At 34.0% G+C, this 27,962-nt stretch overlaps 2 protein-coding genes across 2 annotated transcripts; both read left to right on the top strand.

Annotated features, from left to right (window-relative positions):
* Positions 1-1,173: 1,173 nt before the first annotated feature.
* On the top strand, positions 1,174-11,737 carry LOC149927905 (uncharacterized). The gene is made up of 9 exons (XM_090157883.1): positions 1,174-1,415; positions 1,480-1,680; positions 1,882-2,049; positions 3,588-3,715; positions 6,814-6,991; positions 7,060-7,118; positions 8,398-8,539; positions 8,861-9,025; positions 10,626-11,737. The coding sequence occupies exons 1-9, from the start codon at positions 1,275-1,277 to the stop codon at positions 10,773-10,775; spliced, it is 1,332 nt and encodes a 443-aa protein (XP_090014009.1). The 5' UTR covers positions 1,174-1,274; the 3' UTR covers positions 10,776-11,737.
* A 5,328-nt stretch (positions 11,738-17,065) lies between these two features.
* LOC149927906 (glutathione S-transferase 1-like) lies at positions 17,066-27,944 on the top strand. Its single transcript, XM_090158905.1, has 5 exons — positions 17,066-17,279; positions 21,483-21,541; positions 22,825-22,966; positions 25,106-25,270; positions 27,654-27,944. The coding sequence occupies exons 1-5, from the start codon at positions 17,139-17,141 to the stop codon at positions 27,789-27,791; spliced, it is 645 nt and encodes a 214-aa protein (XP_090015031.1). The 5' UTR covers positions 17,066-17,138; the 3' UTR covers positions 27,792-27,944.
* Positions 27,945-27,962: the final 18 nt, after the last annotated feature.

Below are 27,962 nucleotides of genomic sequence, written 5' to 3' on the forward strand. Positions count from 1 at the left end.
TGGCCTAAGAATATTTATTTAATTATACATAATATTTTCGTTTTGTCTTAGAAAATCACAAAAGGATAAATTTCGACTATTGTTCCTACTAGAAGGTACATGAGTTACTCGAATACCATTAGCAGAATAGGGAGATGAATACTTATCTCTAAAATAAATATTATGTACTACTGATAATAGTAACGTTTTAACTGATATTAATCCGAATAATGATCCCAAAATTTTCAATTTATTTAATATTTTCATTTTTATTTCTATTGAATTCAATGCGATTTCTGTTGATTGCATATATTCATTTGGATTATTATTGATTTCGATTTCTATTGATTACATACATTCATTGGGATTTCTATTGATTACATACATTCATTGGGATTTCTATTGATTTCATTGCGATATAAAATGATTTCTATTGATTTCATTGCGATATAAAATGAGTTCTATTGATTTCATTGCGATTTGAAATGATTTCTATTGATTCCATTTCATATTTTCATTATGATTTCATATTTTCATTTTGATTTAATATTTTCATTATGATTTAATATTTTCATTATGATTTCATATTTTCATTATGATTTCATATTTTCGTTATGATTTAATATTTTCATTATGATTTCATATTTTCGTTATGATTTAATATTTTCGTTATAATTCCAACTGATTTTTTGGTAGAAATTCAAAATTAATCAATGTAAAATATTAATTGTATACTGATTTTTAAAACATCAGTAATTAAAACCAAGACACGAATTTAATTTAGCTAGTGGCTATCAATAAAACCATAAAATTTCAATTTAAGATGGCTTACGTATAATATTTTTATTCCCTAAATATTGTAGCTGTGTTTTAAGCGAAGCGGGTTCAAGATACTTGTACTCGTGGCTAAGGCCTAATCGCGCCATCGAATCCAGGGCCCCAAAAACACAAAATACCAATTAGTAATGATAAGCCTAAAAATACGGGACCAAATTAAAAACCAATCCAAGAAATTCGATTCAGGGTATTTTCCCAATCGTTCATTTAAAAACAAATATATTATAACGTCCAGACAAAACATACGCGGCAGCCCAGGCGACCTACTTATAGGGTCTATATATCATCATTATCCCGGCTCGAAGCCGGCCGGCTTGCTTCCAACTAGTTTAATTTAAAAGGAGACGCCCTGCCAACGTCATTCGGCGTCCATCTTCCAAAGGATCTACATCGTCACGCTCACGCTGTTCGGACAAAACTCGAGATTCTCGATCCGCTGAAGTCGTCAATTATCAACCATGACTATCGACTTATACCAAATGGGAGCTAGTGCACCTTGCCGGGCGGTACTTATGACTGCCAAGCATTTGAAGATTCCCATTAACGTCAAGAGACTCGATTTGGTTAAGGACGAGCATAAGACTCCCGAGTTTTCGGCGGTAGGTTACTATTCAATTATTCGTTTATATTTAATTTGATTTTTAATGAATTAATGCGATTCAGATCAACCCGGTTCATACCGTCCCGACCATCGTGGATGACGGCTTCATTCTGTGGGAGAGTCGTAGTATTATGACTTATTTGGCCAACAAATACGCTCCTGATAACGCCTTGTATCCCAAGGACCCCAAAGCCAGGGCTCAAGTTGACCGTGTTTTGAACTTCGACATCGGAAGTTTTTACAAATCTTTGGTTGAAAATTTCGTAAGTATTTATTTATTTTAATAGTTTTTGAAAGTTTCAATAATTTAAAAAAGGGCTCCTTCACCAATTTCTTTTTGGGTACTCTCAAGCATTTGACATTGAACAAATTTGAAATTCTACTCTTTTTCGTTTAATTCTTACTCTTAACATTTAATTCCTAGAATTTTAACATTTTTAATAGCAACAATGTTTTTGTTTCAGTATGGGCCGATGTTCTACGGCAAACCTAAGAACCCCGAACACGAGGAGGATTTCAAGAATCAACTCAACGTGATTGAAACCGTGTACTTGAAGGATAACAAGTATTTGGCCGGAAACCACCTGACCTTAGCGGATTTATCCGTGTTTTCAGCCCTGACCTTCGTCGAGGTTTGAACCATTTTATTTTGCTATAACTAGAAATCTCTTATTTCGATAATATGGGCTATATTATCTTTCAACAAAGAGGTTCCCACACTGAAAAGGTGAAAAATGTTAGTCTCTAGCGTGGCGCCATCCATGTATTAATTGCCGAATTATTATTTAGCGAAGGTATGCTGGGCTTAGAAACTGTATTCTGCTAAATACTTATTCATCAACGAATTTAGAGATGGCGCTGCGTTATGACATAAATTTCGTCTATTGTGGCCGGAGTTTACAAAAGATTGAGTCTCTAGTATAATCTTACCGAAATAGGCAGTGGTATTGGCCATTGAGTTGGGAATATTAATCTAGAGGTCCAATCAAAACGTCGGATTTCAATATTTCGCGAAACAAGTTTAAAAAATATATACTGCCGTCCAGCCTTGGAAATAACGGTGGTCAGGTGGTCAAAGACCAGTTAATTAATTGCTCAGACCAGTTTATTTATTAAAAATTTGGGGGGTCAGTGGTCACCGTGTCCAGTTTATTAATTCGAAATAATAACAAAAAAAAACAGAAGGTGACCAGTTTAATAATTCCAAATAATAGGAGATGACCTTTTAATTCAAGGTTTATATCAATTTCGATTTCCCTATTCACGGGATTTCTATGTACAGCGACTCCGCTTACTACCGCCGCGGCCGCACGCCGAGGTTTTATGAAGAGTCCCTTCGCTCGAATCCCTCAAATGAGTGGGACTGTCTAACCCCCTCCGGCCTCAAACCCTCAATCCTCTAGTCTCGCTTTCCCCCAAGTACGGTAGGCTACCCTGGCTACGCGGTAACGGACCAGGGACAAGAGAGATAATACGGTAAATTACGAGGGTCTTCTAGGCTATGGTAGAAGTCTTAGGTGAGATAGTACTATATTGTACTATTCTTGTGGTACTCATAAATTAAAGTTAACTATTTTGAATACGTGTAAAGTTAATGTTACCAACATAATCTAACTTCTAAACATGTAATATAGGTTTTTTAGGCTTATAAATGGCATTAGAACATTTTATATGAGACCAGTTAAATAATTCATAAGCTAGGGGGTCACTGGTCATAAGGACCAGTTTAATAATTCATATGGACCAGGTTAAAAAAAAACCTTATTTCCAAGGCTGCTGCCGTCTGCTCCCTAATGACGGGAAAATTTATCATTTTACCCGTGGCGCCGTCTATCTCTCAATGGTTCGTTCAAATAAGACGCGTTTTCCGGCAAAATAGATTTTTTCAAAAGTAATAGATGGCGCCACAGGTCATATGATAACGTTTTCTCGTCATTTTAGAGGATTGGATCTCTATATTAATATTCCCAACTCAATGGTATCGTCTATTCTCGGTAATAGTTATGCAACTATCTTACGCAACGAGCGTGGTTATTGGTTCCCATGGGAACTGTTCGTAAACATTAGGTCGCGCACGTCCCTCAGGGGCGGGCGACAGTCTCGGATATAAGAGTCATTGACCCGAACTAAATCAGTATGGCGTTAAACGAATTCTTTTTTAATTATTTAGCTACTCGGATTCGATCTCACGCAATACTCGAAACTCAGCGCTTGGTTGAAATCTTTGAAATCGGAATTGCCGTATCACGAAGAAGTCAACGAAGTGGCCCTCCGAGCTTTCGACGAAGGATTCCTTAAAAAATAAATCTTTTTTGGAAGTACAATTATACACTTTCAATTATACACTTTTGAGAGCGTTTTTGTCTCTATATTTTAATTTAACATCTACCACCACCAAAGAAATTAATAAAATATTTTTGTACATACAAAAATTTCTCATTTTATTTTCTTGATTATAAGCTGACTATGGTGACGCAAAAACCTTTGGCTGGAAGTTAACAAGGGTGATTAAACAACGACGGTACCTGGCACTACGTGTTAGGCTGTAGAGTGGTTTATCTACCTTCGATAGCGCTTTTAGCTTACGAAAAGAATACGGGTGACCTAGTAAAATTGACGGTAGGCTGTAAATGATATGTGGTCGGTTATTACGTTTGACTGCGGACTGTTTACGGTTAATTTCACTTGATTGGGAAAGATAGAAATGACTCGGGGGAAATAGTTTCATTTTGCAATGGCTAGAAAATCGTAGGTCTATCATTTATCGATTGAAAACAACATAAAACAGAAATTAATAATATCATAAGGACCCCATACGTAAATGTCTAGCATAGAGCCCCATGTTTACCTACATTGTCAATGCGAGAAGAAAATTAACGTACGACGATAGGGCAGTAACGAAATCTAAAATACTCTCATACTGGTAGAGCAGCCACGCTCGGGTTGATAAATGCCGCACAAAACGCGACTAAAACTCAAATTTGAAAATTAAATGCCTACAGAAACACAACTCTTATTTCTAATAGCCAGTTTTAGTTTCTGATGAATGATTTTGCAAAGATAAGTGTTAATTAGTGTTGGGCATTTTCGTCAAAGAGCCGCTCACGCTCACGTCTTTTTTGTAAAATTTTCGCTCATCTCTTTCCACTCTTTTTTGAGCGGTAAAATTTTCGCTCCTCTCTTTCCGCTCTTTTTTGAGCGATAAAATTTTCGCTCCTCTCTTTCCGCTCTTTTTTGAGCGATAAAATTTTCGCTCCTCTCTTTCCGCTCTTTTTTGAGCGATAAAATTTTCGCTCCTCTCTTTCCGCTCTTTTTTGAGCGATAAAATTTTCGCTCCTCTCTTTCCGCTCTTTTTTGAGCGATAAAATTTTCGCTCCTCTCTTTCCGCTCTTTTTTTGAGCGGTAAAATTGGCGCTCCTCTAATTTTTGTTTTGCGCTCTTTTAAAAAGATATTTTACCGCTCATTTACGCTCATAATAACAAATCCGCTCACAATGAAATGAGCGATAAAATTGTGAATAAGCATTGGCCACGGAGTTAAGGGCTCGCGGTGGAAATTTTTCCCGCGTGGTTTAATTTTAAGAACGTTCGCGCTCATTCTTAATGCATTTTGCATCGTTGAGGAGGAAGCCACTAGGAAGTGATCGTCAAAAATTTGGCCTTGACCTTTGCTTATGGGGACCTTATGATAGGCTTATGGTGATATTTGTAATCTCTCTTATTAGACCATTAAATCTAAATCAACATTTTTGGCGTGTATATGATAAAACATTATGTTAATATGGCCTACGAATATTTATTTAATTATACATAATATTTTCGTTTCGTCTTAGAAAATCACAAAATGATATATTTCGACTATTGGTCCAACGAGAAGGTACATGAGTCACCCGAATACCATTAACAGGATAGGTAGATGAATACTTATCTCTAAAATAAATATTATGTACTTCTGATAATAGTAACGTTAATACTGATAATAATCCGAATAATGATCCCAAAATTTGCAATCTATTTAATATTTTCATTTTCATTTCTATTGAATTCAATGCGATTTCTGTTGATTGCATATATTCATTTGGATTTTTATTGATTTCGATTTCTATTGATTACATATATTCATTTGGATTTCTATTGATTTCATTGCGATTTAAAACGGTTTCTATTGATTTCATTGCGATATAAAATGATTTATATGGATTTCATTGCGATATAAAATGATTTCTATTGATTTCATTGCGATTTAAAATGATTTATATTGATTTCATTGCGATTTTAAACGATTTCTATTGATTTTATTGCGATTTGAAATGATTTCTATTGATTTTATTGCGATTTCAAATGATTTCTATTGATTTCATTGCGATATAAAATGATTTCTATTGATTTCATTGCGATATAAAATGATTTCCATTGATTCGATTTCATATTTTCATTATGATTTCATATTTTCATTACGATTTCATATTTTCATTATGATTTAATATTTTCATTTTCATTTCATATTTTCCTTATGATTTCATATTATTCTTATGATTTCATATTTTCATTATGATTTAATAATTTCATTATGATTTCATATTTTCATTATGATTTCATATTTTCATTTTAATTTCATATTTTCCTTATGATTTCATATTTTTATTATGATTTCATATTTTCATTATGATTTCATATTTTCGTTATAATTTCCACTGATTTTTTGGTAGAAATTCAAAATTAATCAATATAAAATATTAATTGTATACTGATTTTAGAAATATTAGTAATTAAAACCAAGAAATGAATTTATTTTAGCTTGTCGCTATCAATAAAATCATAAAATGTCAATTTAAGATGGCTTACGTATACTATTTTTAATGCCTAAATCTTGTAGCTATGTTTTAAACGAATCGGGTTCAAAATACTTGTACTCGCGCAATCGAATCCAGGGCCCCAAAGACACAAAATACCAATTAGTAAGGATAAGCCTAAAAATCGGGACTGAATTAAAAACAAATCAAAGAAATTCGATTAAGGGTATTTTCCCAATCATTCTCTTGAAAACAAATATATTATAACGTCCAGACGGAACATACGCGGCAGCCCAGGCGACCTACTTATAGGGTCTATATATCATCATTAAACGCAAAGACGAGTTACTATGGAAACGAAAAAAGGCGTTTTTCGTCAACAATGCTCTCCGTTCGTGTATTTCAGGGTACATTACTGATCGGAGCGCTGTAAGACACTAGCAAATTAATCATTCCCATAGCTGGTGAAATAACTTCACACGACGCAGCTCGCGTCATACGAGACCGTAGCTAAAGTATCTAAAAGGGGCGTTAAGAAGAAATATCTCCTTGTCTTGTATAATAGAAGAGTCGTTATTGAAGAGGCCTTCAGAGCTGATTAAGATATCAAGCAGTGAACGTCTCATCGTCAAGTTGGAAGATGCCTATAACGTTGTACCATTGCAACCCTAGTGCGCCATGCAGGGCCGTTCTGATGACCGCCAGACAATTGGAATTGGATGTCGAAATCAAATTGGTGGATCTGTTTAAAGGGGAACATATGAGCGAGGAGTATATGGCGGTTCGTGGTTTATTTCATTTATCCAGATTGACGAGTTATTGATTGATATGGAAAATTAATTGATACAGATTAACCCCTTTCACAAAGTACCAACCATTGACGATGAAGGATTTATATTATGGGAGAGGTAATTCTATTATTTTTGAAGAGTTAATGCATACGTCAAAAACCCATTATTAAATATTACTCAAATTTACATACATTAAATTTATTAATTATATTAGTTTTCACTTTTGCCGAGTCTTAGTTTCCTAGTTCAATAATTATATATTGGTAAACAAATCCGCTTAAAAACTTAAAGCTCTCGGAAGTTTTCTACTGGTATATTCCCATTCGATCGAAATCCCATTCGACCGAATTCAATATGTTTCCGAAATATAGCCCAAAAGGCGGATTCGGTTCATTGGGACCTTTTGTTTTGTTTTTTACTTCTGCCCCGAGATATAGCAGGGTACGCAAAAAACGTTATACCTAAACAAAATTGCTACAGGTGTACTAACGGTAAGGTTAGGTTAGGTTAGGTTAGGTTAGGTTAGGTTAGGTTAGGTTAGGTTAGTCTCTCACTTCCCTAGGGTGGCGCGCTTTTATAAATATATTTATGCTTTAAACTTTTTATTTATATCAAGAATACAATAATTCGAACAATTTCATTTTTTAATGGGAATGGTTAAGTTTGTAGCAATTGCGTCGAGTAAGGTTAACGCGACTTTTAGCTAACTGGCTCCAATAAGACTATCAACACTTATTTATATAAGAAGTAAACCTATTTAAAAAACGTCTCATAAAAACGAAATTTGATGTACTATAAAAAATAATATAAACGTGCAAAATTGGGCTGTAAACCGCACAGTTGGGGTATTTTCTATCGATTGGGACTCAATGTTAAATCGTTTTCGAACGAATGGGATTTCGGTCGAATGGGACCAAAGCTTTTCTACTCTACGCATGGGCCAAGAATCTAAGGGGACTCACCGTTCAGGCTTTAAAAAGCACACGTTAATACTGGGAATAAGAAAATCACGGCTAATTTTAGTTATATGTGGACAAACTTGGCGTCGATTTCCGGCAATGTTTCGTAGAGAAGCTGGAGCGTTCACGTTCAATTTTGACAAAATGGCGCCGTTGTTGTCAGTTAAATGATTAGGCTTCGTAAATTTTAGAAGATGCACCTCAGTAAGCCTTCCGATTCAGGCTACGCCTACCGTGTCAAAATATCGGGAAAAGTGAGTCCCCCTTAGATTTTTGGTCCGTGCTCTACGCTACTTTCAATGTTCGCAAACGCCATCTATCGATTTGAATAAATAACTATTTTTACAATGAATTATTAAATAAATATTGCTAAGCCTGCATGTAGCGATTTGAGTAACACTATTAGTAATCAATAAGTTAAAGTGAATTATTTCTAGTCGCGCAATAATGATGTACTTGGTGAACAAGTACGACCCCGAAGGAGCACTGTATCCGTCGGAGCCCATTCTCAGAGCGCAAGTAGACAAGATGATCTTTTACGATGTGACCACCTTCTACAAACCCTGGGGGGAGTTCACCGTAAGAAAGGCTCCCAAACAGCTCCATATAGGAGCAACAAACACAGCACCCCACGCAAGGAGAACGCAACCCGTCAAAAGTCGTGCATTTTCTTGCGTACAGTTTTTATTGGTTAGACGCTTTAGCGCCTGCTGCCGTCGGAAGGGGAAATTTCGGAAATTGTCTTCCCCATTTCCGTAAAACGTTCAGCGTAAAGGTTCGTCCAATGAAATTTGTACACAACACTGCGTTAGCGTGTTTAAAGGCTACCTGCGTTCTCCTGGTGTTTGTGGCTCCTAGGTTCCATTAGAGTTGAAAATATTAATCAGAGTCATTCGGCAGTGCCCTCAAATTTTGAAAGGTGAGGAACCGGACGAGGAGAAGCTGGAAGCCTTGAAAGTGTGTTTGTCCGAACTGGAAAAGATCCTGTCCCACACCCGGTTCGTCGCTTCGGACGAACTCACGTTAGCCGATTTTGGATTTTACGCCCAAATCACTTTCACCGAGGTGAGTCTATCTTTAATATAACTAGAATAGACCGATAGGACTTTGACTCGTTTCTTACCATGAGGACAGGAATCCATAGCTCTACTAGGAATGATTATCGCGGCAGATTATCGTCTCGATGTGGCTGACGGTTTATTTGACGTCATTATGTTAACTTAACAAACAACAATGTGAGAGGGGAGCGCGCGCAAAGGGGATTTTTTATTTCGTAGGCGGGGCCAAAGCCCTCAGATTGATCTTACCATCGCGATACGGCAGGATTAGCATTCCAAGAAGAGGTATGGATTCCTGATGAGGACTATTTTTTTGAAATCTTTTGATGCCCCTTATTCTTTGGGGGCCCGTCCGAGACGTGGGTCCTGCTGGCCCATTATTTACGCCACTGGATACAAATTTGACGTGATAGAAGATGCTTTCTCATGGGTATCGCCATTAAAGGACAATTTTAAAATAACCGAAGTATTACAAGGTGGCGCCCACTTAAATATTTTAAATTATCTAAAAATTAGCATCTTTTTACCGAATGCAGAATCATGAATTGTACATTTGTTTATAATTTTTTCATGAAGAATTAGCTCTGTAATGAATCAATAAGTATTTATTGAATTCCCGTCAAAAACGAGAAACTAGCGCCATCTAGTATAAATAAAAACATTTAAATCGAACCTCTAAGGACTTCCTCTTAAGCAATTTGTGGATAAGATTCAACGTCACAATAGTTAAAATTTATAATTGCCAAACATAACTCGTAACTTTTGAAACATTTGTGAGAGTTAATCCCAACCCGAATTTATATCATTTTAAAAACAACGATTTCAATTTCATTGTAATTTTAATGCAATTTGTGTAGTGCAATATCAATAGCAAATATAGAAGAGGAAAAGAAACTCTAACTTCTACATTTCTTAAAAAGAGGTGCTAAAGCTAGGGGTACTAGATTCGAACTCTGAGAGCTTTCTGATATACTGTTTTGTAAAGAAGCGTTTACCCACTTAAAGCACGTGACGTCCTAGCACGGCCAACTTTGATGACGCCCTTTTGCGCGAATTATTACGCGAACAGTGCGTCACCAAAGCTGGCCGTTTTTTTATCTATAGTTGCTTACCATGGTAACTATGGAGCTACTTATTTCGGAGTTCCGGCTGGAAGTGGGTAAACGCTAATGACTACACGCGATGCTGTTATTTCGAATCTAGGGTACGAGGTTTATAATATCTTTGCTACGATTAATATATATTTAAATAGATAAGGCTTAAGTCATAAAATAACCGGAGGTTAGAGGTCTAAATAGACATTAAATAAAGCGCTAAGATAGAATAAACATATTTTAATACTTCTAACATTTTATGCGATTTTGAACTGTCCAAACCATAGGAGCTTTTACCATCGAAATGTACCAAGATTGGCCCCTATTGGCACTAAAATCTAATCATCCCTACCACCTCTGATACTTCAACTGTGTCTTAAATTTCATGTCATTCAAACAAATTTTACCCCAGTTATTCTGTGACCAAAATGTTTCGAGTCCATATTAATGCTGCCACCTAACGGCTTAAATCGGTACTGAAATGAAACCTAACTTTTTGGCTACCTGTTGCAGGTCAAGTATCAAATAGTAACGGAAGAGTACCCAGCTTTGGAAGCTTGGATGGAGAGGATGAAAGAATTGCCGTACAACGAAGAGGTGAACGAAGAGCCCTTGAACGCCTTCAAAGAATTTTTAGTAGAAAACCCCAACCCGTTGGGTTAACATAAAATACGACAACCTTCAAATAAAACCAAATAAATACCCACCCTCAATTGTATAATCTTCTCTTAGAAGCAAATGATAACCGTTTAAGGACATTTATAGGAAAAAGGTGTGTCAAATAGTAGCCTGTTCACACGAACCAACATTTTTGCACAAGTTTGTTGGGGATCATAGTTTGCTAAGCAGGTTGCATTTTCGTTCAAAACAAAATATATCAAATTACATTAACATAGTTTCGCGAAAGTAATATTTTTATTTCGTTTAGTTCGATAATATTATGTGTACGAAAGTTATTTGATTTTAAAATTTGGGAGTAAGCCTTGGTCATAAAAACTTGGTTAACATGTTCTGGAAAGTTTTCCCCATTCATGGTTTGCGAGTCGTATTGAACAACAATGTTGTGCGAAAATGTTGGCTCGTGTGAGTAGCTCTTTACCCAGTACTTTTTAAAGCCTAACATAAAGTAGCTTAGGCTCGTGTGTTATCGCACTTGTTATAGAATAAAGAAACTTCAAAAGCATAGAAGCTGGTTTTCACCAGGCCCAAAACGCCACGACGGAGATCAGCGACGGAAAAAATCCCCGTTAGGCCTAACACAATTTTTTCCCGTCGATACTAGTCGATTTTGCGTTCTTGCCCTAGTGAAAACCAGCCTTTAAGAAAATCATGTAAAATATTGTCATTAATCAGTATTTTAATTAAGCACTACGAAAAAGTTTGGGTTAGGCTTAGTAAATGTATTGATTAAGGCAATATTTTACACGTTTTGCGGTGATTAAATCATACATTGTTGCGTTTATTGGGCAAGCGTAGAATTGAAGTGAGGATTTTTTATACTAATAGGCATCTATATATATTACTTTATTACGCAAAATCGGTATTTAAACGAACAAATTGTTATTGGAAATAATTATATATTTTAAAAGAGTTGCAAAAAATCGAACTGTGTTGTAAGCCGTGTGGCTTTTTATAAACCTGGGTTGTTATCAATAAAGACATAAATTTGCACGGTTCAAATCCTGAAAAACATTATTCATACATTTAAAATATATGGACGCTACGGTAGGCTGACTTTTCTTGCAATATAATTACGAAATTTCGTAGTTCTGTTGTTATTGAGATTATAATTGACATTAGTCATAAACATAAGAGGTTCAATTAAATAGAATTTAAATAGCTTTAATTTGGTAAGGCCTTTACTGCAGTTTTCTATTCATAAAATGAAATACGAAATACCTAGTTTTTAAATGATATTACATTTATGTATAAGTAAAATTAAATAATCAATAATTAATCGAAAGTATTAGATAATAACATATGTACTAGAGCGTTTGAAAAATGTAAACAAAATTTAAAGGGCCAATTTCAGTTTTCCGCAGTAGGTATTTATCGCAGAATTTATACTCAAAAACTTATTTAAAAAGTGGGAGAGGTTAACAAGATCGGGAAACAGCCGTCCGGCCTACGACTATCAGCCTATAACTTTAATATTAAAATTTCTGATTTGAAATGAAAATTTGTACCACAAATATAAAAATATTTCAGGTAAACCTATTTGAAGGATTTTTAGAATAACCAAATTTGGGCTAAGTTTGGTAATTATGTCTCTTTTGCAAAGATCAAGTTAACAAAACCAATTTTATCACTACCCGAAATGACTTTCAGACCAAATATATTTGGGTAGTACTAAATTTTGTAACTATTCAAATACGGCAGAACTGCCCACTAAAATAGACCCTGTACGTGTTTGGATTACGTAAATAAACCTGTATAACTGTAGCCCGAAAAATGAGCCCAAATATAACGCCAAAAATCAGAGCAGAGCCACACCCAATTTGTTTAGCAAAAACAAAATTGGTGTAAAAACGGCCTCCACAATGAGGTGCCTTTCACGGAGTAACATTAAATCACGAGGTTTTAAAAACTAGTTTCAATAATAAAATCCCATTTAAATATTCTAAACAAACAAAAACAAACTAATAATTAATTCAGCCTGTAAGTTGCCGAGTCACCGTTATTATTTGAAATCCACCACCGTGCCGTGTAGGTTGATCTTCAAAAGAGTAGTAGAAATTCCACTACGTAAAGTATAATTTTTTTTCCGGGGGCGTGTCTGGCGTGGGTGAAAAAGTAGAAACCGGTTGTGAGGCCTTAGACGGACAATAGAGGAAATCTCAGTGACCAAATATCCTAACTCGAATTTCGTGTAGAATTGAAATAGGAAAACGGTCATATTTTAGAAAATTGAAAATCTAGTTGGAATTCTGGAGTTCTCTTTCAAACTTCCAAATGGCTATGCTTAATCCCAAACTGATTTGAGATTTTCCACTTATTTTGAGATTTTGCAAACTGATTTTGAGATGCTGATAGCAATTCTATAATTTTCCATTCGCCGATTTACAGATTTCAACAGCGATTTTAATATTTTTTACTCATGATTTTTGGTATTTCTATCCTGATTTTAGTATTTCATAATCTTAAGAACAGAATTTGGGATTACCAGTTTCATCTCCCGTTCGTCTAATATAAATCTTCATCGATGATCGTTAGCTCCTTTCTTGTAAATGTTCATTGACGGTCGATATCTCGTTTCGTGTAAATGTACATCGATGGTTGTTAGCTCGTTTCTTGTAAATTTTCATTGATGGTCGATATCTTGTTTCGTATAACTGTTTATCGATGGTCGATATCTCGTTTCGTGTAAATGTTCATCGATGGTCGTTTGCTCGTTTCGTATAAATGTACACTGGTGGTCGTTTGATCGTTTCATGTAAATGCACACTGATGGTCGTTTGATCGTTTCGTGTAAATGCTCATCAATGATTGCAAATCTTCAGTAGCAAGATTTTAGGTACAAAATAAATGAAAAATTTAATTGAAAGCAATTTGCACAATCCCAAATTTCAGACTTGTGGTCTTTGCTTCGATTCTGCTCCACGACTTCCCAAAACCACCAGATATAATGAATTTTTTCGAAACTACAATTTTTGGAGTTATCAAATTTTAGCACGGAGGAAGCTATATTTTATTGCAGCGTCATATCAACTTTGGGATTTGAAATACATGTAAGGGGTATATCAAAACATAGTGCCACGGGCTAAAGCCATGACTCACTCCGCGAAAAAATAAAGGCTACAAGTTTTAGGCCACGAGTTTTCTAGCGTGACTGAATTTCTTTTAATGTCCGGTTATGTTAATCGATTTTGGCTCGAAGTCAAGAAACTTTCACCACTGCCACCACCGGCTTTCGTCTTCCGGCATTCCGAACCCGTTATTACCATTAGGGATCGTAATAAAAATATCAAATAAATTAAATTGCTTCGAATTAAAAGGGATAATTTTAAAAGAAGTTAAACGCTCTCCTTGGAGATTATTACTGATATCTAAAGTATATAATATATCTCTTACGAGAGAAGTGTTCAGCTTCCTAATGCGCTTGTGTTATTCGTTGGAATACATACATTTGCAGTTTGCTGTTGCATTTTTCGAAATAACTTTCGGGAGAAATATTGTGCGACGGAAATGAAACATGAACTAATAAATAAAACTATTACAGATATTAAATGATATTTTTAAATTACTAAATATTTCTATGTAGTGTTGTTTAGGAATTTATAAATCGCTAAATATTTCTATGTAGTGTTTATTAGGAATTTCTAAATTACTAAATATTTATATGTACTGTTATTTAGCAATTTATAAATTACTAAATATTTCTAGGAAGGGTTATTTAAGAATTTATAAATTAATAAATATTTCTAGGTAGTGTTATATAGTAACTTGTAAATTACTAAATATTTCATTGTAGTGTTATTTAAGAATTTATAAATTACTAAATATTTATATGTAGTGTGGTTTAGGAATTTTTAAATTACTAAATATTTCATTGTAGTGTTATTTAAGAATTTATAAATTACTAAATATTTCTATGTAGTGTGGTTTAGGAATTTTTAAATTACTAAATATTTCTATGTAGTGTGGTTTAGTAATTCAAAAATTACCAAATATTTCTAGGAAGTGTTATTTAAGAATTTATAAATTAATAAATATTTATAGGTAGTGTTATATAGTAACTTATAAATTACTAAATATTTCATTATAGTGTTATTTAGGAATGTTTAAATTACTAAATATTTCTATGTAGTGTGGTTTAGGAATTTTTAAATTACTAAATATTTCTATGTAGTGTGGTTTAGTAATTCATAAATTACCAAATATTTCTAGGAAGTGTTATTTAAGAATTTATAAATTAATAAATATTTCTAGATAGTTTTATTTAGTAATTTATAAATTGCTAAATATTTCAAGGTAGTGTTATTTAGTAAAAATTTTAATTTATTAATTATCGGTAGTGTTATTTAGGAATTCAATTATTACTAAATATTTCTAGGTAGTGATATTAAGGAATTTTTAAATCGCTAAATATTTCTAGGTAGTGTTATTTAGTAATAATTAAATCGCTAAATATTTCTAGGTAGTTATATTAAGGAATTTATAAATCGCTAAATATTTCTAGGTAGTTATATTAAGGAATTTATAAATCGCTAAATATTTTTAGGTAGTGTTATTTAGTAATATTTAAATCGCTAAATATTTCTAGGTAGTTATATTAAGGAATTTATAAATCGCTAAATATTTCTAGGTAGTTATATTAAGGAATTTATAAATCGCTAAATATTTCTAGGTAGTTATATTTAGTAATATTTAAATCGCTAAATATTTCTAGGTAGTTATATCTAGGAGTAGTAGGGGTGTTGTATTTACTACTCCTAGGTTATATTAAAGAATTTTTAAATCGCTAAATATTTCTAGGTAGTGTTATTTACATATTACGTCGCCAGGCGGTTTGGTAGTAAAAACGCGCTCATTGAAAAGTGCCTCGAGCCTGCGAAAATGCATGTTTCATTTTTACGTCATACATGGATATCTTAGATTAATATACTATACTTACGCTAAAACGCAACTGCAAATTAATGCGTCACGTAATTTTAAACAGACTCCGTGTTTACGACAATGTGGAAAATATTTAAGTCGTCGTTGGGCTTGTGTTGCGCATAATGATTAAATACAATTCTGATGATAACAGTAATAAAATTAATATATATATTCGTTTATTATGATCTCCGAATTTGAACTAGATGTAATACATCCTTCTAACAAAATGGCTCTTCCGTTCTACGTTTTTCTTTGAAAACGTTTGCATCCGTTTCTGCTAAAATTTGAAATTTAATCTTAATTTACAATTGAACGTTTTAAGTTAAAGTGAATGTAGATTGGCCAATGCTCTTTTTTGTAATATGTAACACTGAATCAAAAAATGGGCGGAAAATATCTAATTTTTTTAACGCAAATCAACTTGGTTGTTTTTCTCACAACCAAATTCAAATTCAAATTCAAAGTATTTTATTTTTATGAGTTAAGTAGGTTGTCAAGGGGCCAAGTCTTCAAGCGACTTATAGCTTAAGTGATAACCAAGGGGCTAACCCCTTCTTTAAATTCTGTACACCGAGTACAGATTTTGGTAGTCCTACATCTGTAGTAATCTCTTTAGTACAGTCAAAGCTACAGGTTTTATCAGCTAGCCACCACCTTAGGCCTAAGTCATCAAGCGACTTTTGAAGCCATTAATTCAGATGGCCGGGTTTCAATGCGTAGGAGTGTGGTGACAAGCATGCATGCCACGCGTTCGAGCCAACAGCTCCCTACACTAACTATTACCGTTAACCTCAACAAGTTTTTATGGAAGGGGAAACCGAAGAACTCGGGGGAAAACCCCTTAAACAAACTTTACGCGGAAGGAGTTGTTCCGAGTTTTCACCCAGTGCCGCAAGCTGGGATCGAACCCGGCTCTTGCTGAGAGGCGAAACTGCTAACGACTCCGCCACCCCCACCAGTTACCGATAGTCATAATCCCCTATGTGAGGTCGTTGTTAAATCCGAAATTATGTGGGACGTATGCAAACGTTGCAAACGTAAATAGTTTTTGTAAATTTTCGTTTCTTATACAGATAAACTCAAAGGTCTAAAAACATTTTTTTCGTTTTTTTCTCACTTTACAAAATGTAGAGGTGTTCCAGCAAAGTTATCTCCCCCCCCCCCACCCCCCGTCAAAGATTAAACACATTTCACAAAGGTAGTTTCTTAAACGTCAATAAACCAAATATTTTGCACGCAACGTGGGATACCTATCTTAGCGTAGTAAAATAGCCCTTAATTTCTTTTTGCATCCATTAAGTCGAAATATTCAAATGGTTGCTCAAACGAAACCTTATAAATAGCGGATGGAAACCCCGCTGAAATTCACAATCGGATACACACCTCGGAAACGCCGCAGTTGTTAAATAGCTCCTCGATTATTTGAAAATGCCGTTAACTTTGTTCCTAATTCCACCCAGTTCTCCGTGCAGGGCGGTCTACATGACGGCCAAACATTTGGGCTTGAACTACAAAATCAAATACCTCGATTTCGTCAACGGAGAAAACAAGAAAGAAGAGTTTCTCAAGGTAAGTTCGATTAAAAGTCTGACCTTTTATGTCAACCGGCGGAGAAAAATGATAAACAAGGAAATTAAAATTACAAGGAATAAATTAAACATTCTAAGAATGAATTAAATAACAAATATTACATTAAATTACAAATAGCCCATTAAATTACTCATAGAAACTTAAATTACGAATAGCCAATTAAATTACTCATAGAAACTTAAATTACGAATAGCCAATTAAATTACTCATAGAAACTTAAATTACAAATAGCCAATTAAATTACTCATAGAAACTTAAATTACGAATAGCCAATTAAATTACTCACAGAAACTTAAATTACGAATAGTAAATTAAATTACGTATGGTAAATTAAATTACGAATGGTAAATTAAATTACTAATGGTAAATTAAATTACGAATGGTAAATTAAATTACGAATGGTAAATTAAATTACGAATGGTAAATTAAATTACGAATGGTAAATTAAATTACGAATGGTAAATTAAATTACGAATGGTAAATTAAATTACGTATCGTAAATTAAATTACGAAAGGTAAATTAAATGATGAATACTAAATTAAATTACGAAAGGTAAATTAAATTACGAATGGTAAATTAAATTACGAATGGTAAATTAAATTACGAATGGTAAATAAAATTACGAAAGGTAAATTAAATGATGAATGCTAAATTAAATTACGAATGGCAAATTAAATTACGAATGGTAAATTAAATTACTAATGGTAAATTAAATTACGAATGGTAAATTAAATTACGAATGGTAAATTAAATTACTAATGGTAAATTAAATTACGAATGGTAAATTAAATTACGAATGGTAAATTAAATTACGAATGGTAAATTAAATTACGTATCGTAAATTAAATTACGAAAGGTAAATTAAATGATGAATACTAAATTAAATTACGAAAGGTAAATTAAATTACGAATGGTAAATTAAATTACGAATGGTAAATTAAATTACGAATGGTAAATAAAATTACGAAAGGTAAATTAAATGATGAATGCTAAATTAAATTACGAATGGTAAATTAAATTACGAATGGTAAATTAAATTACGTATGGTAAATTAAATTACGAATGGTAAATTAAATTACGAATGGTAAATTAAATTACGTATGGTAAATTAAATTACGTATGGTAAATTAAATTACGATTGGTAAATTAAATTACGTATGGTAAATTAAATTACGAATGATAAATTAAATTACGAATGGTAAATAAAATTACGAATGGTAAATTAAATTACGAATGGTAAATTAAATTACGAATGGTAAATTAAATTACGTATGGTAAATTAAATTACGAATGGTAAATTAAATTACGAATGGTAAATAAAATTACGAACGGTAAATTAAATTACGAACGGTAAATTAAATTACGAATCGTAAATTAAATTACGAAAGGTAAATTAAATGATGAATACTAAATTAAATTACGAAAGGTAAATTAAATTACGAATGGTAAATTAAATTACGAATGGTAAATTAAATTACGAATGGTAAATAAAATTACGAAAGGTAAATTAAATGATGAATGCTAAATTAAATTACGAATGGTAAATTAAATTACGAATGGTAAATTAAATTACGTATGGTAAATTAAATTACGTATGGTAAATTAAATTACGAAAGGTAAATTAAATTACGAATGGTAAATTAAATTACGTATGGTAAATTAAATTACGTATGGTAAATTAAATTACGATTGGTAAATTAAATTACGTATGGTAAATTAAATTACGAATGATAAATTAAATTACGAATGGTAAATAAAATTACGAATGGTAAATTAAATTACGAATGGTAAATTAAATTACGAATGGTAAATTAAATTACGTATGGTAAATTAAATTACGAATGGTAAATTAAATTACGAATGGTAAATAAAATTACGAACGGTAAATTAAATTACGAACGGTAAATTAAATTACGAATTAAAGTTACGAGGAGTAAATTAAATTACGAATTAAAGTTACGAGGAGTAAATTAAAGTTACGAGGAGTAAATTAAAGTTACGAGGAGTAAATTAAAGTTACGAGGAGTAAATTAAAGTTACGAGGAGTAAATTTAAGTTACGAGGAGTAAATTAAAGTTACGAGGAGTAAATTTAAGTTACGAGGAGTAAATTAAAGTTACGAGGAGTAAATTAAAGTTACGAGGAGTAAATTAAAGTTACGAGGAGTAAATCAAAGTTACGAGGAGTAAATTAAAGTTACGAGGAGTAAATTAAAGTTACGAGGAGTAAATTAAAGTTACGAGGAGTAAATTTAAGTTACGAGGAGTAAATTAAAGTTACGAGGAGTAAATTAAAGTTACGAGGAGTAAATTAAAGTTACGAGGAGTAAATTAAAGTTACGAGGAGTAAATTAAAGTTACGAGGAGTAAATTAAAGTTACGAGGAGTAAATTAAAGTTACGAGGAGTAAATTAAAGTTACGAGGAGTAAATTAAAGTTACGAGGAGTAAATTAAAGTTACGAGGAGTAAATTAAAGTTACGAGGAGTAAATTAAAGTTACGAGGAGTAAATTTAAGTTACGAGGAGTAAATTTAAGTTACGAGGAGTAAATTAAAGTTACGAGGAGTAAATTAAAGTTACGAGGAGTAAATTAAAGTTACGAGGAGTAAATTAAAGTTACGAGGAGTAAATTAAAGTTACGAGGAGTAAATTAAAGTTACGAGGAGTAAATTAAAGTTACGAGGAGTAAATTAAAGTTACGAGGAGTAAATTAAAGTTACGAGGAGTAAATTAAAGTTACGAGGAGTAAATTAAAGTTACGAGGAGTAAATTTAAGTTACGAGGAGTAAATTTAAGTTACGAGGAGTAAATTAAAGTTACGAGGAGTAAATTAAAGTTACGAGGAGTAAATTAAAGTTACGAGGAGTAAATTAAAGTTACGAGGAGTAAATTAAAGTTACGAGGAGTAAATTAAAGTTACGAGGAGTAAATTAAAGTTACGAGGAGTAAATTAAAGTTACGAGGAGTAAATTAAAGTTACGAGGAGTAAATTAAAGTTACGAGGAGTAAATTAAAGTTACGAGGAGTAAAGTAAAGTTACGAGGAGTAAATTAAAGTTACGAGGAGTAAAGTAAAGTTACGAGGAGTAAATTAAAATGTAATAAAATAAGGTGATTCCATAAAATAAAACTATTAAAAATTAAAATTATAAAATGTTTTTATCAGCGTCACGATCTTAAGCTTATTAGTACTTTCTTAGCACGAGCGTTTCGCGCGTAGACTTCAAATTCAAAAATCTTTATCGACTCGAGCACGTGCTCTCTATCTTCTTCAATAAATATAGCTAATGACGTAGAAAAAACATTTACACGTGAACTCCCACGAAGTAATTGCTTAACATTTTTAAATATAAAACAATAGAATTATCAATCAGTCCATTATTTTTACGGCTAATAAATTAATGCTACCGCCGGTTACTACGTTGATCGACCATTGAGAAACCGGTTTCAACGGTGTGTCCGTTGAGAGTTACTTAACGCAGCCTTTGTCTGATATCTGCCTGGTCACAACCAACTTAGAAGCTGAGCAAAGTCGACTTGAAACTGCAGCTATCGCGTCAGGAGCGGTTATTGAATTTTATCCGCCATTTTCCAAGATGGTTGTAGATTTCAATAAAAAAATTAGGTATCGTCTGCAGAGAATGTAATTATTTCATTTGTTATTTTGCAGCGGTTTTATTGCAGTTACTTTCAAAGCGTCTTAAGCTTTCGGATTGTGTCGCTAATTTAACCTAGGAGCAACAAACACAAGGAGAACGCAGCTAGCCTTTAAACACGCTAACGCAGTGCTATGTACAAATTTCATTCGACGAACCTTTACGCTGAACATTTTACGGGCGGGGGGAAGACAATTTTTAAATTTTCCCCTTCCGACGGCAGCAGACGCTAAAGCGTCTAACCAATGAAAATTGTACGCAAGAAAATGTACGACTTTCGACGGGTTGCGTTCTCCTTGTGTGGGGTGCTGTGTTTGTTGCTCCTAGATTTAACTGACTTCCTAATTTAAATTGTGTTGTCGTATCATGGTTGTCTGTGGTGTTTTGTTTGTCCAAATACATTCAATTGCAAATTGCAATTTGTAACGTTACTCACTGCGAAAACGTTATTACAATGTTTAAAATATTTCGGTCTAATTTGAAGCATGGCTCAGTTTACATTTATATTTCCAATCTTTGTGAACAGATAAACCCATTGGGGCAGGTGCCCGCTATCGATGACGACGGTCTCTGCGTATATGAGAGGTATGTACGCAGATTTCATCCACTTTTTAGTTATATCAAGAATGTATTTATTTAGTTTTTAGTGGGGCGGCGGAGTGGTTCGCACTTTCGCCTCTCAGAAAGAGGAGCCAGGTTCGTTCATAGTTTGTGACACTAGCTGACAACTTGAAACAACTCCTTCCCCGTTGATTTTCCGAGTTATCTCCCCACTGGTTAAAGGGGTTTTTCCACTTCCATAAAAACATGTCGACGTTAACGCTAATAGTTTGTGTAGAGAGCTGTTGGCTCGCGTGTCATGCAGGGCTTGTCACCACCCTCCTACGCACTGTAACCCGGCCACCTGAATTAATGGCTTTAAAAGTCACTTGATGACTTAGGCCTAAGGTTGTGCCTTTGGTATTAGCCTAGCTGACTATTACAATTATTATATTTTTTTAAATAGTCATGTATTTATGTCAATTTTATTTGTTAGGCTAAAGTTGATATTGCGCGCATTTTGAACAAGCCCTTCTATGTTGAAATATTAAGCGGCGCGTTTTAAAATATGACGCTTTTACAAGTATGTCCTGGCTTTCGGTATTACTATACTAGCCTAGCTCATTATTATTAATATTATTACATTAAATGTAAAAGCAACAAGACAATCAAATCACTCGGGTATGTCATTGGTTTCCTAATACCTAGATCTTCGGAAGCGCATGCCGGTGGCGTTTTTGCTCCCCTTCCATTGTCCCATGGTGGCGCGAATAGTCTCAACATAGTCATTAATAAATACATTCTTGGTCACATAAACAAATCGTAGAAGTAAGAACTCCGGCCTCTTAGCCACAAGCTTAGTTTGCTACTGGTGAAAAGAGTATATTGAGAATAAAATAACATTGTGTCTCGTCGCGCCATCTGATGAACGCTAGTGAAACTAATATGATTTTTCCGCGTAAATTAAAATGAAACAAATAATGGCTTTAAGCTGTGGTGATTTATTGAAACTGACCATTACACTTTATCGAGAGACTTTTATAGCCATTAATTCAGGTGGCAGGGTTATGTAATTTCCGTTTAAATATTAGTATATAATTATAACTAATTAAAAAGACAAAATAATTAATAAATAAATCAATACCAAATTAATATGTTTATATGATTTCTTAAATGTAGTTTGCTTTACCAGTATAGATGGCGCAAAACAGCATAGTGATATTTTTTTTCATACCTAAAACTGACGAAGGAGTAGCACAAAAAGAACGAGAGTACGCTGACCATGCATTAAAAATATCCTGAAATGACTTTGTATTTTGATAATGTAGCCGTGCAATTATGACATATCTAGTGGACAAATATTCTCCGGACAACAGCCTGTACCCAAAAGACACGAAGAAGAGAGCGAACATTGACAGAATGCTCTATTTCGACTTGGGCAATATCTATAAAACTTTCAGTGAATTTTGCGTACGTATACCTTAATAATTGATCGGTTAAAGCCGCTCTAGAATATGTCGAGGATGAACGTATAGGCTTCGAGCTTAGGAAATATAGCGCCATCTGCCTTAACATCCGTAAACTAAATATGTGAAGAAATAGCAGACACCTTTTGAATTGTCTAGGTTTTCCGGTTGAACTTTCGGCCGTTATGCAAAGACAATTTTGAATGAGCAGACAGCTTTCATATATTTAATTTAAAACTCGATCGGTAGGCGGCGATACTTATGACCAAAATTTAAACAACGCACGAAGCCTATAGGAGTGTAGGCGTAGCTTTATTGAGCACAGACTATTTGTCCTAAGCATTCCAGCCTACACGATTTCTTGCGCTGTCCAATTAATTAGTCAAGGAACTAAACTTTCTATGTATTACAATTAACCCACAAAACTAAAAGTTAGCCTTCGCTCTATAAAAAACAAAAAAAAAGAGTTGCTGGAAGTTACATGGAAGCAACGTGAGAGCCAGAGTCAAGCAAGTCGAGATACGTAACTTTTGAAAGAAATTCGAAATAAAGAATTCTCGGGTGTTTCTATACATGGCGGAACTAATAATTTATTTTTACGGTAATTTAAATCCTCTTTTTGGCAAATTTCAATTATTAGATTATTATTGCAATTATTCTAGATATAAAAAGCTAGTTTTTCTTAAAATATTTAGACTTGCTTGACTATTTCTGTCAGCATAAGTGTATAATATTTTTACATAAGTGTGACACTTCCTTTTCTTAACATGCAAAAGTTTTACTGAAAGCTATTCACGAGACACACTGCATTACGGGCTTCGTCGCCGTTTTGCGTCCGCTTGCTAACGCGTCACACGTAGCCTTTGACAGCGCCTCGCTAGGGGGATATTTTCTTCTTGTGATGACGTCACTCCGTTACTAGCTCTCAGTAAAATATTCCCCAAAGTGACAAACTTATGGAACAATATTATAAACTTATGCTGTCAGGTAACGAATTCTAAATCGAAAGAGAGCAGTCAGACAAGGTCGGCCATCTGTTGGTGGTGATGCGTCAAAAAATACAGAATATCTAGAATACCGAAGTCGACAGAAAACGGTTGTAGAATAGAATAATTAGACCAACTATAGTATACTAATTGGAATTTAACCCCATATTCAAATATGGTTCAAAGTTACCGTAATTTTAAAGAAACAATCAGCAACAAGGGCACCTGATTTCAGAAGAGATTGTAGCTAGTAGAGCCACTATTGGTCCAAAACGAGGGGTCCGTCACTTCAAGGAATCATGTACAGGCCCTCATTCCTTGATTCCGAATAGCAGGAATCTAGGCGGGAATCATAAATTTTTCAGAATCAAAAAAATCGTGTTCGAATCATGGAATCATAAGGAAATGAACTTCGAATAACGGAATCATAGTCGAACTAACTTCGAATCCTGGAATCACCTCTGGAATCATACCGAATCATGCTGGAATCATACCGAATAATGCTGGAATAATGCTGGAATCATGCTGGAATCATACCTGGAATCTGGAATCATACCGAATCATGCTGGAATCATACCTGGAATCTGGAATCATACCGAATCATGCTGGAATCATACCTGGAATCTGGAATCATACCGAATCATGCTGGAATCATACATGGAGTCTGGAAAAATACGTGGAATCTAGAATAATACCGAATCATGCTGGAATCATACCGAATCATGCTGGAATCATACCGAATAATGCTGGAATCATACCGAATCATGCTGGAATCATACCTGGAATCTGGAATCATACCGAATCATGCTGGAATCATACCTGGAATCTGAAATCATACCCAAATCATGGAATCATACCTGGAATCTGAAATCATACCCAAATCATGGAATCATACCGAATCAGCGTGGAATCACGGAATCACTTAATCAGTGCGAAATCATAGAATCAGAGTAGAATCGCGGAATCAACGTGGAATCACGGAATCAACGTGGAATCACGAATCTTTGGAATCAACAAGAATCAACTCTAAGATTCCTTGATTCCGAATCTTGTACACATTTTACTTAAGTGACGGACCCCTCGGTCCAAAAGCTATTTTAGTGCTTTGGATGGATGCTCCCTGTTAAAGACCCTAATTTGTTCTTTTTACTCGACAGTACCCGCAAATGTTTCAAAGAGCGAAGCTGAACCCAGAAAAGGAGCAAGCATTCAGAGATGCTCTTTCGAAACTGGAGAAATTCCTGTCTGCTACTAAATACGTCGCCGGAGATACCTTGACCTTGGCTGATTTGTCTATTTTTGCCGAACTAGTTCACGCTGAGGTACGTAAGCAATTGGTTTGCGAGAACGCCGCTAGGGGCGTGACCGAGCTAGAGGAGCTTTATGCGGACGATAAGTGTTTTTCATTTTAATAACACGAGTTGCAAAGACTATTAATCCAAAAATCTGGCAGCGCTGTAAATTTGTATCATGCTGAACGGGGAGTCGATGTAAACAAACAAAATGGCGGAGCCGAGGGTTAAATAGGAGCTCTAGCAGACTTTGTTAGGGAAATTCATTTTAAAGCAAGTGGCGACTCTATCATTGCCACCTGTATTATGACAAAGCCCCTGTTATTAGAGATGGCCATGAATCTATCCGATTGTTCGAAAAACGCGACTTTACTGGTTAAAATGTAAAATAGCCAAGTGATGACGTCGTCAAAGAGCCATTGTACAACAACTTATACTCTATTTAGTGGACTTTAACCTAAATTATATAACCCGTGTAAAAATATTGTTTATAATCGCTGTAATTTTTGTTATTGGTCAATTTATAAACGATCCAATCAAAGTGCGGGGTACCTATAAGTACCGCCTTTTTGAATTCTTTGCTAGCGACATCTATTGAAAAAAAAAGCTACTACACGTCGAGCCACCATTTGCTTTAAAGCCTAAATCAACTAAGTTTTCGTTTTATTTTCTTTAAATAGAGAAAAGATACCACGCAGTAGCAATTGTAAGACTGACTAATTCTTATTTAAAAAATTTTTAAACACGCTCTTGAAAACATGACGTCACCGTTTGTCTACACCGAAACCATGTCGCTCTGAATGCGCGAAAAATAGTGCGCTATTTATTCTATGCAGTCTTTGGTCCTGCTCCTAGAATCTCATTTAGGTACCAAGAATATGAAAAAATAGCACTTACTTCTCATTCTTTGTATCAAAAGGTCGTCTGGTTTTTAATCACAAAGCGTGATTGACCTAAATTATACTATTCACTTGTTCTGTTGGAGAGAATTACTCTACACAGTGAACTATTCGTTAAGGTCAGAGTTTTGGGGCTACACTATTTACTCCTGAAAAGCGTGAGCAAATAGAGTAAACTGATCAAATCGTCTGCTTTGGGAAAAAAATTTTACCGCTACTCGGTAATCTACTTACCCTACTCTGAAATGCCAGAACAATAGGGCTGTGCGAGTACTCGAACATCATCGAGCACTCGACATTTTTTGTGGTCGAGTACTCGAACTCGACCTCGAAGAAGTAATTGGAGAATACTCGTCGATTATGTGGTACCCGATTACTCGAATAAGCTGCTCTCTAAACTCGTCGAGTATTTGTTTTTTCTATCCTCGTTGCTTCAAAGTTCAAAGAGGGGGTTTTACAACTTTTTGGGGGCAATAAACGGTACCAACCAAGTTGTGGAAACTGTGGTTCATTTAAATTAAAGGGATATTTTTCAGCATTGAAAGTTACTTTATACTCCTTTTAAACTTAATTTCATAATTACTTGAATAAAACCAGCTCCTAATGAAGTACTCGATAAGCCGATTCCTTAAAAATATTACTCGAGGTTTTTTATAAGGGAAAGTTTCCCCTTAATCAAGTACTCGATTACTCGACTCGACTTCAATATTACTCGACTCGAATACTCGATGAAAAAAAATTTATACTCGATAACCGACTCGATTGCCTAAAACCAATAATCGCACAGCCCTACAGAACAAGCGAAAAGTATCCACCTATTGTGCCACAAAACCCAAAGCGGACGAACTTTTGCTACAAAGCATGCGAGGATGGGTTTAGAACATTCATATACGCTCTAAAGAAAAACGATTTTCGAAATCTTGAAATCAACTTGAAAATTCCGAAATCTGTTCCAAAATCTCGAAATCACAATATTTTCAGATTCAAATTCCCAGTTTTCCCTGACCATTTCAAGAGATTTTCCTTGTCTTTGTAAAGCTAAAATTAGACAATTTTTTACTTTATATTTTACTTTTATCAGAAGTTAATAAATTTATATCAAATTATATTTCAGTACAAAGTTGGTTGCAATGTTAAACAAATAAAAAAACTTTTAAGGAATTGGTCATAGGTCTAGAATAAAATTATAACTTCAAAAAGTGTCAAGATAAAATTGAATTCCCTGACATTTTAGGCCCATTTTTAAATTACCCAATTTCCCTGACGTGTGGTAAACCTGGCCTAAAAACTTAAAAAGTAGAAATCAACACAAAAATTTTGCTGTGAAATCTCAAAATCAGTTTCTAATTTCTAAATTCTGAAATCAAAATCCCGTACACAAAATTTTCAAATGTCGAACCCCTCGGTTAAGAATCTGTACCTTCCCATATTCCAACACAGAAAATATTGGTACCTGAATGCGTTCTTGATATCTAACCCTAAATATTTACACATTTTGTATTCCTCCATTTTAGACTATAAATTTCAGTTACTCTAAGTATCCGCATATCTCCTCGTGGATGAAGAAATTATCCCAGGACTTACCTTACCACGCTGAAGTTAACGAAAAACCAATGGCAGATTTCCAGAATTTCTTGAAATCCAACAATTAGTATTTTGTACAGTAATGAAGAAATTATTTTTATGTCATATTTGTAGAATATATTGAAGAAATTATTTTTATATCATATTTGAAAAATATATTGAAGAAATTATTTTTAAATTATATTTGAAAAATATATTGAAGAAATTATTTTCATTTTATATTTGTATCATAATTTATT

This window comes from Leiobunum rupestre, chromosome 9 (genome assembly GCF_980474605.1).
Source record: "Leiobunum rupestre chromosome 9, qqLeiRupe1.1.hap1, whole genome shotgun sequence".
Taxonomy (NCBI): domain Eukaryota; kingdom Metazoa; phylum Arthropoda; class Arachnida; order Opiliones; family Sclerosomatidae; genus Leiobunum; species Leiobunum rupestre.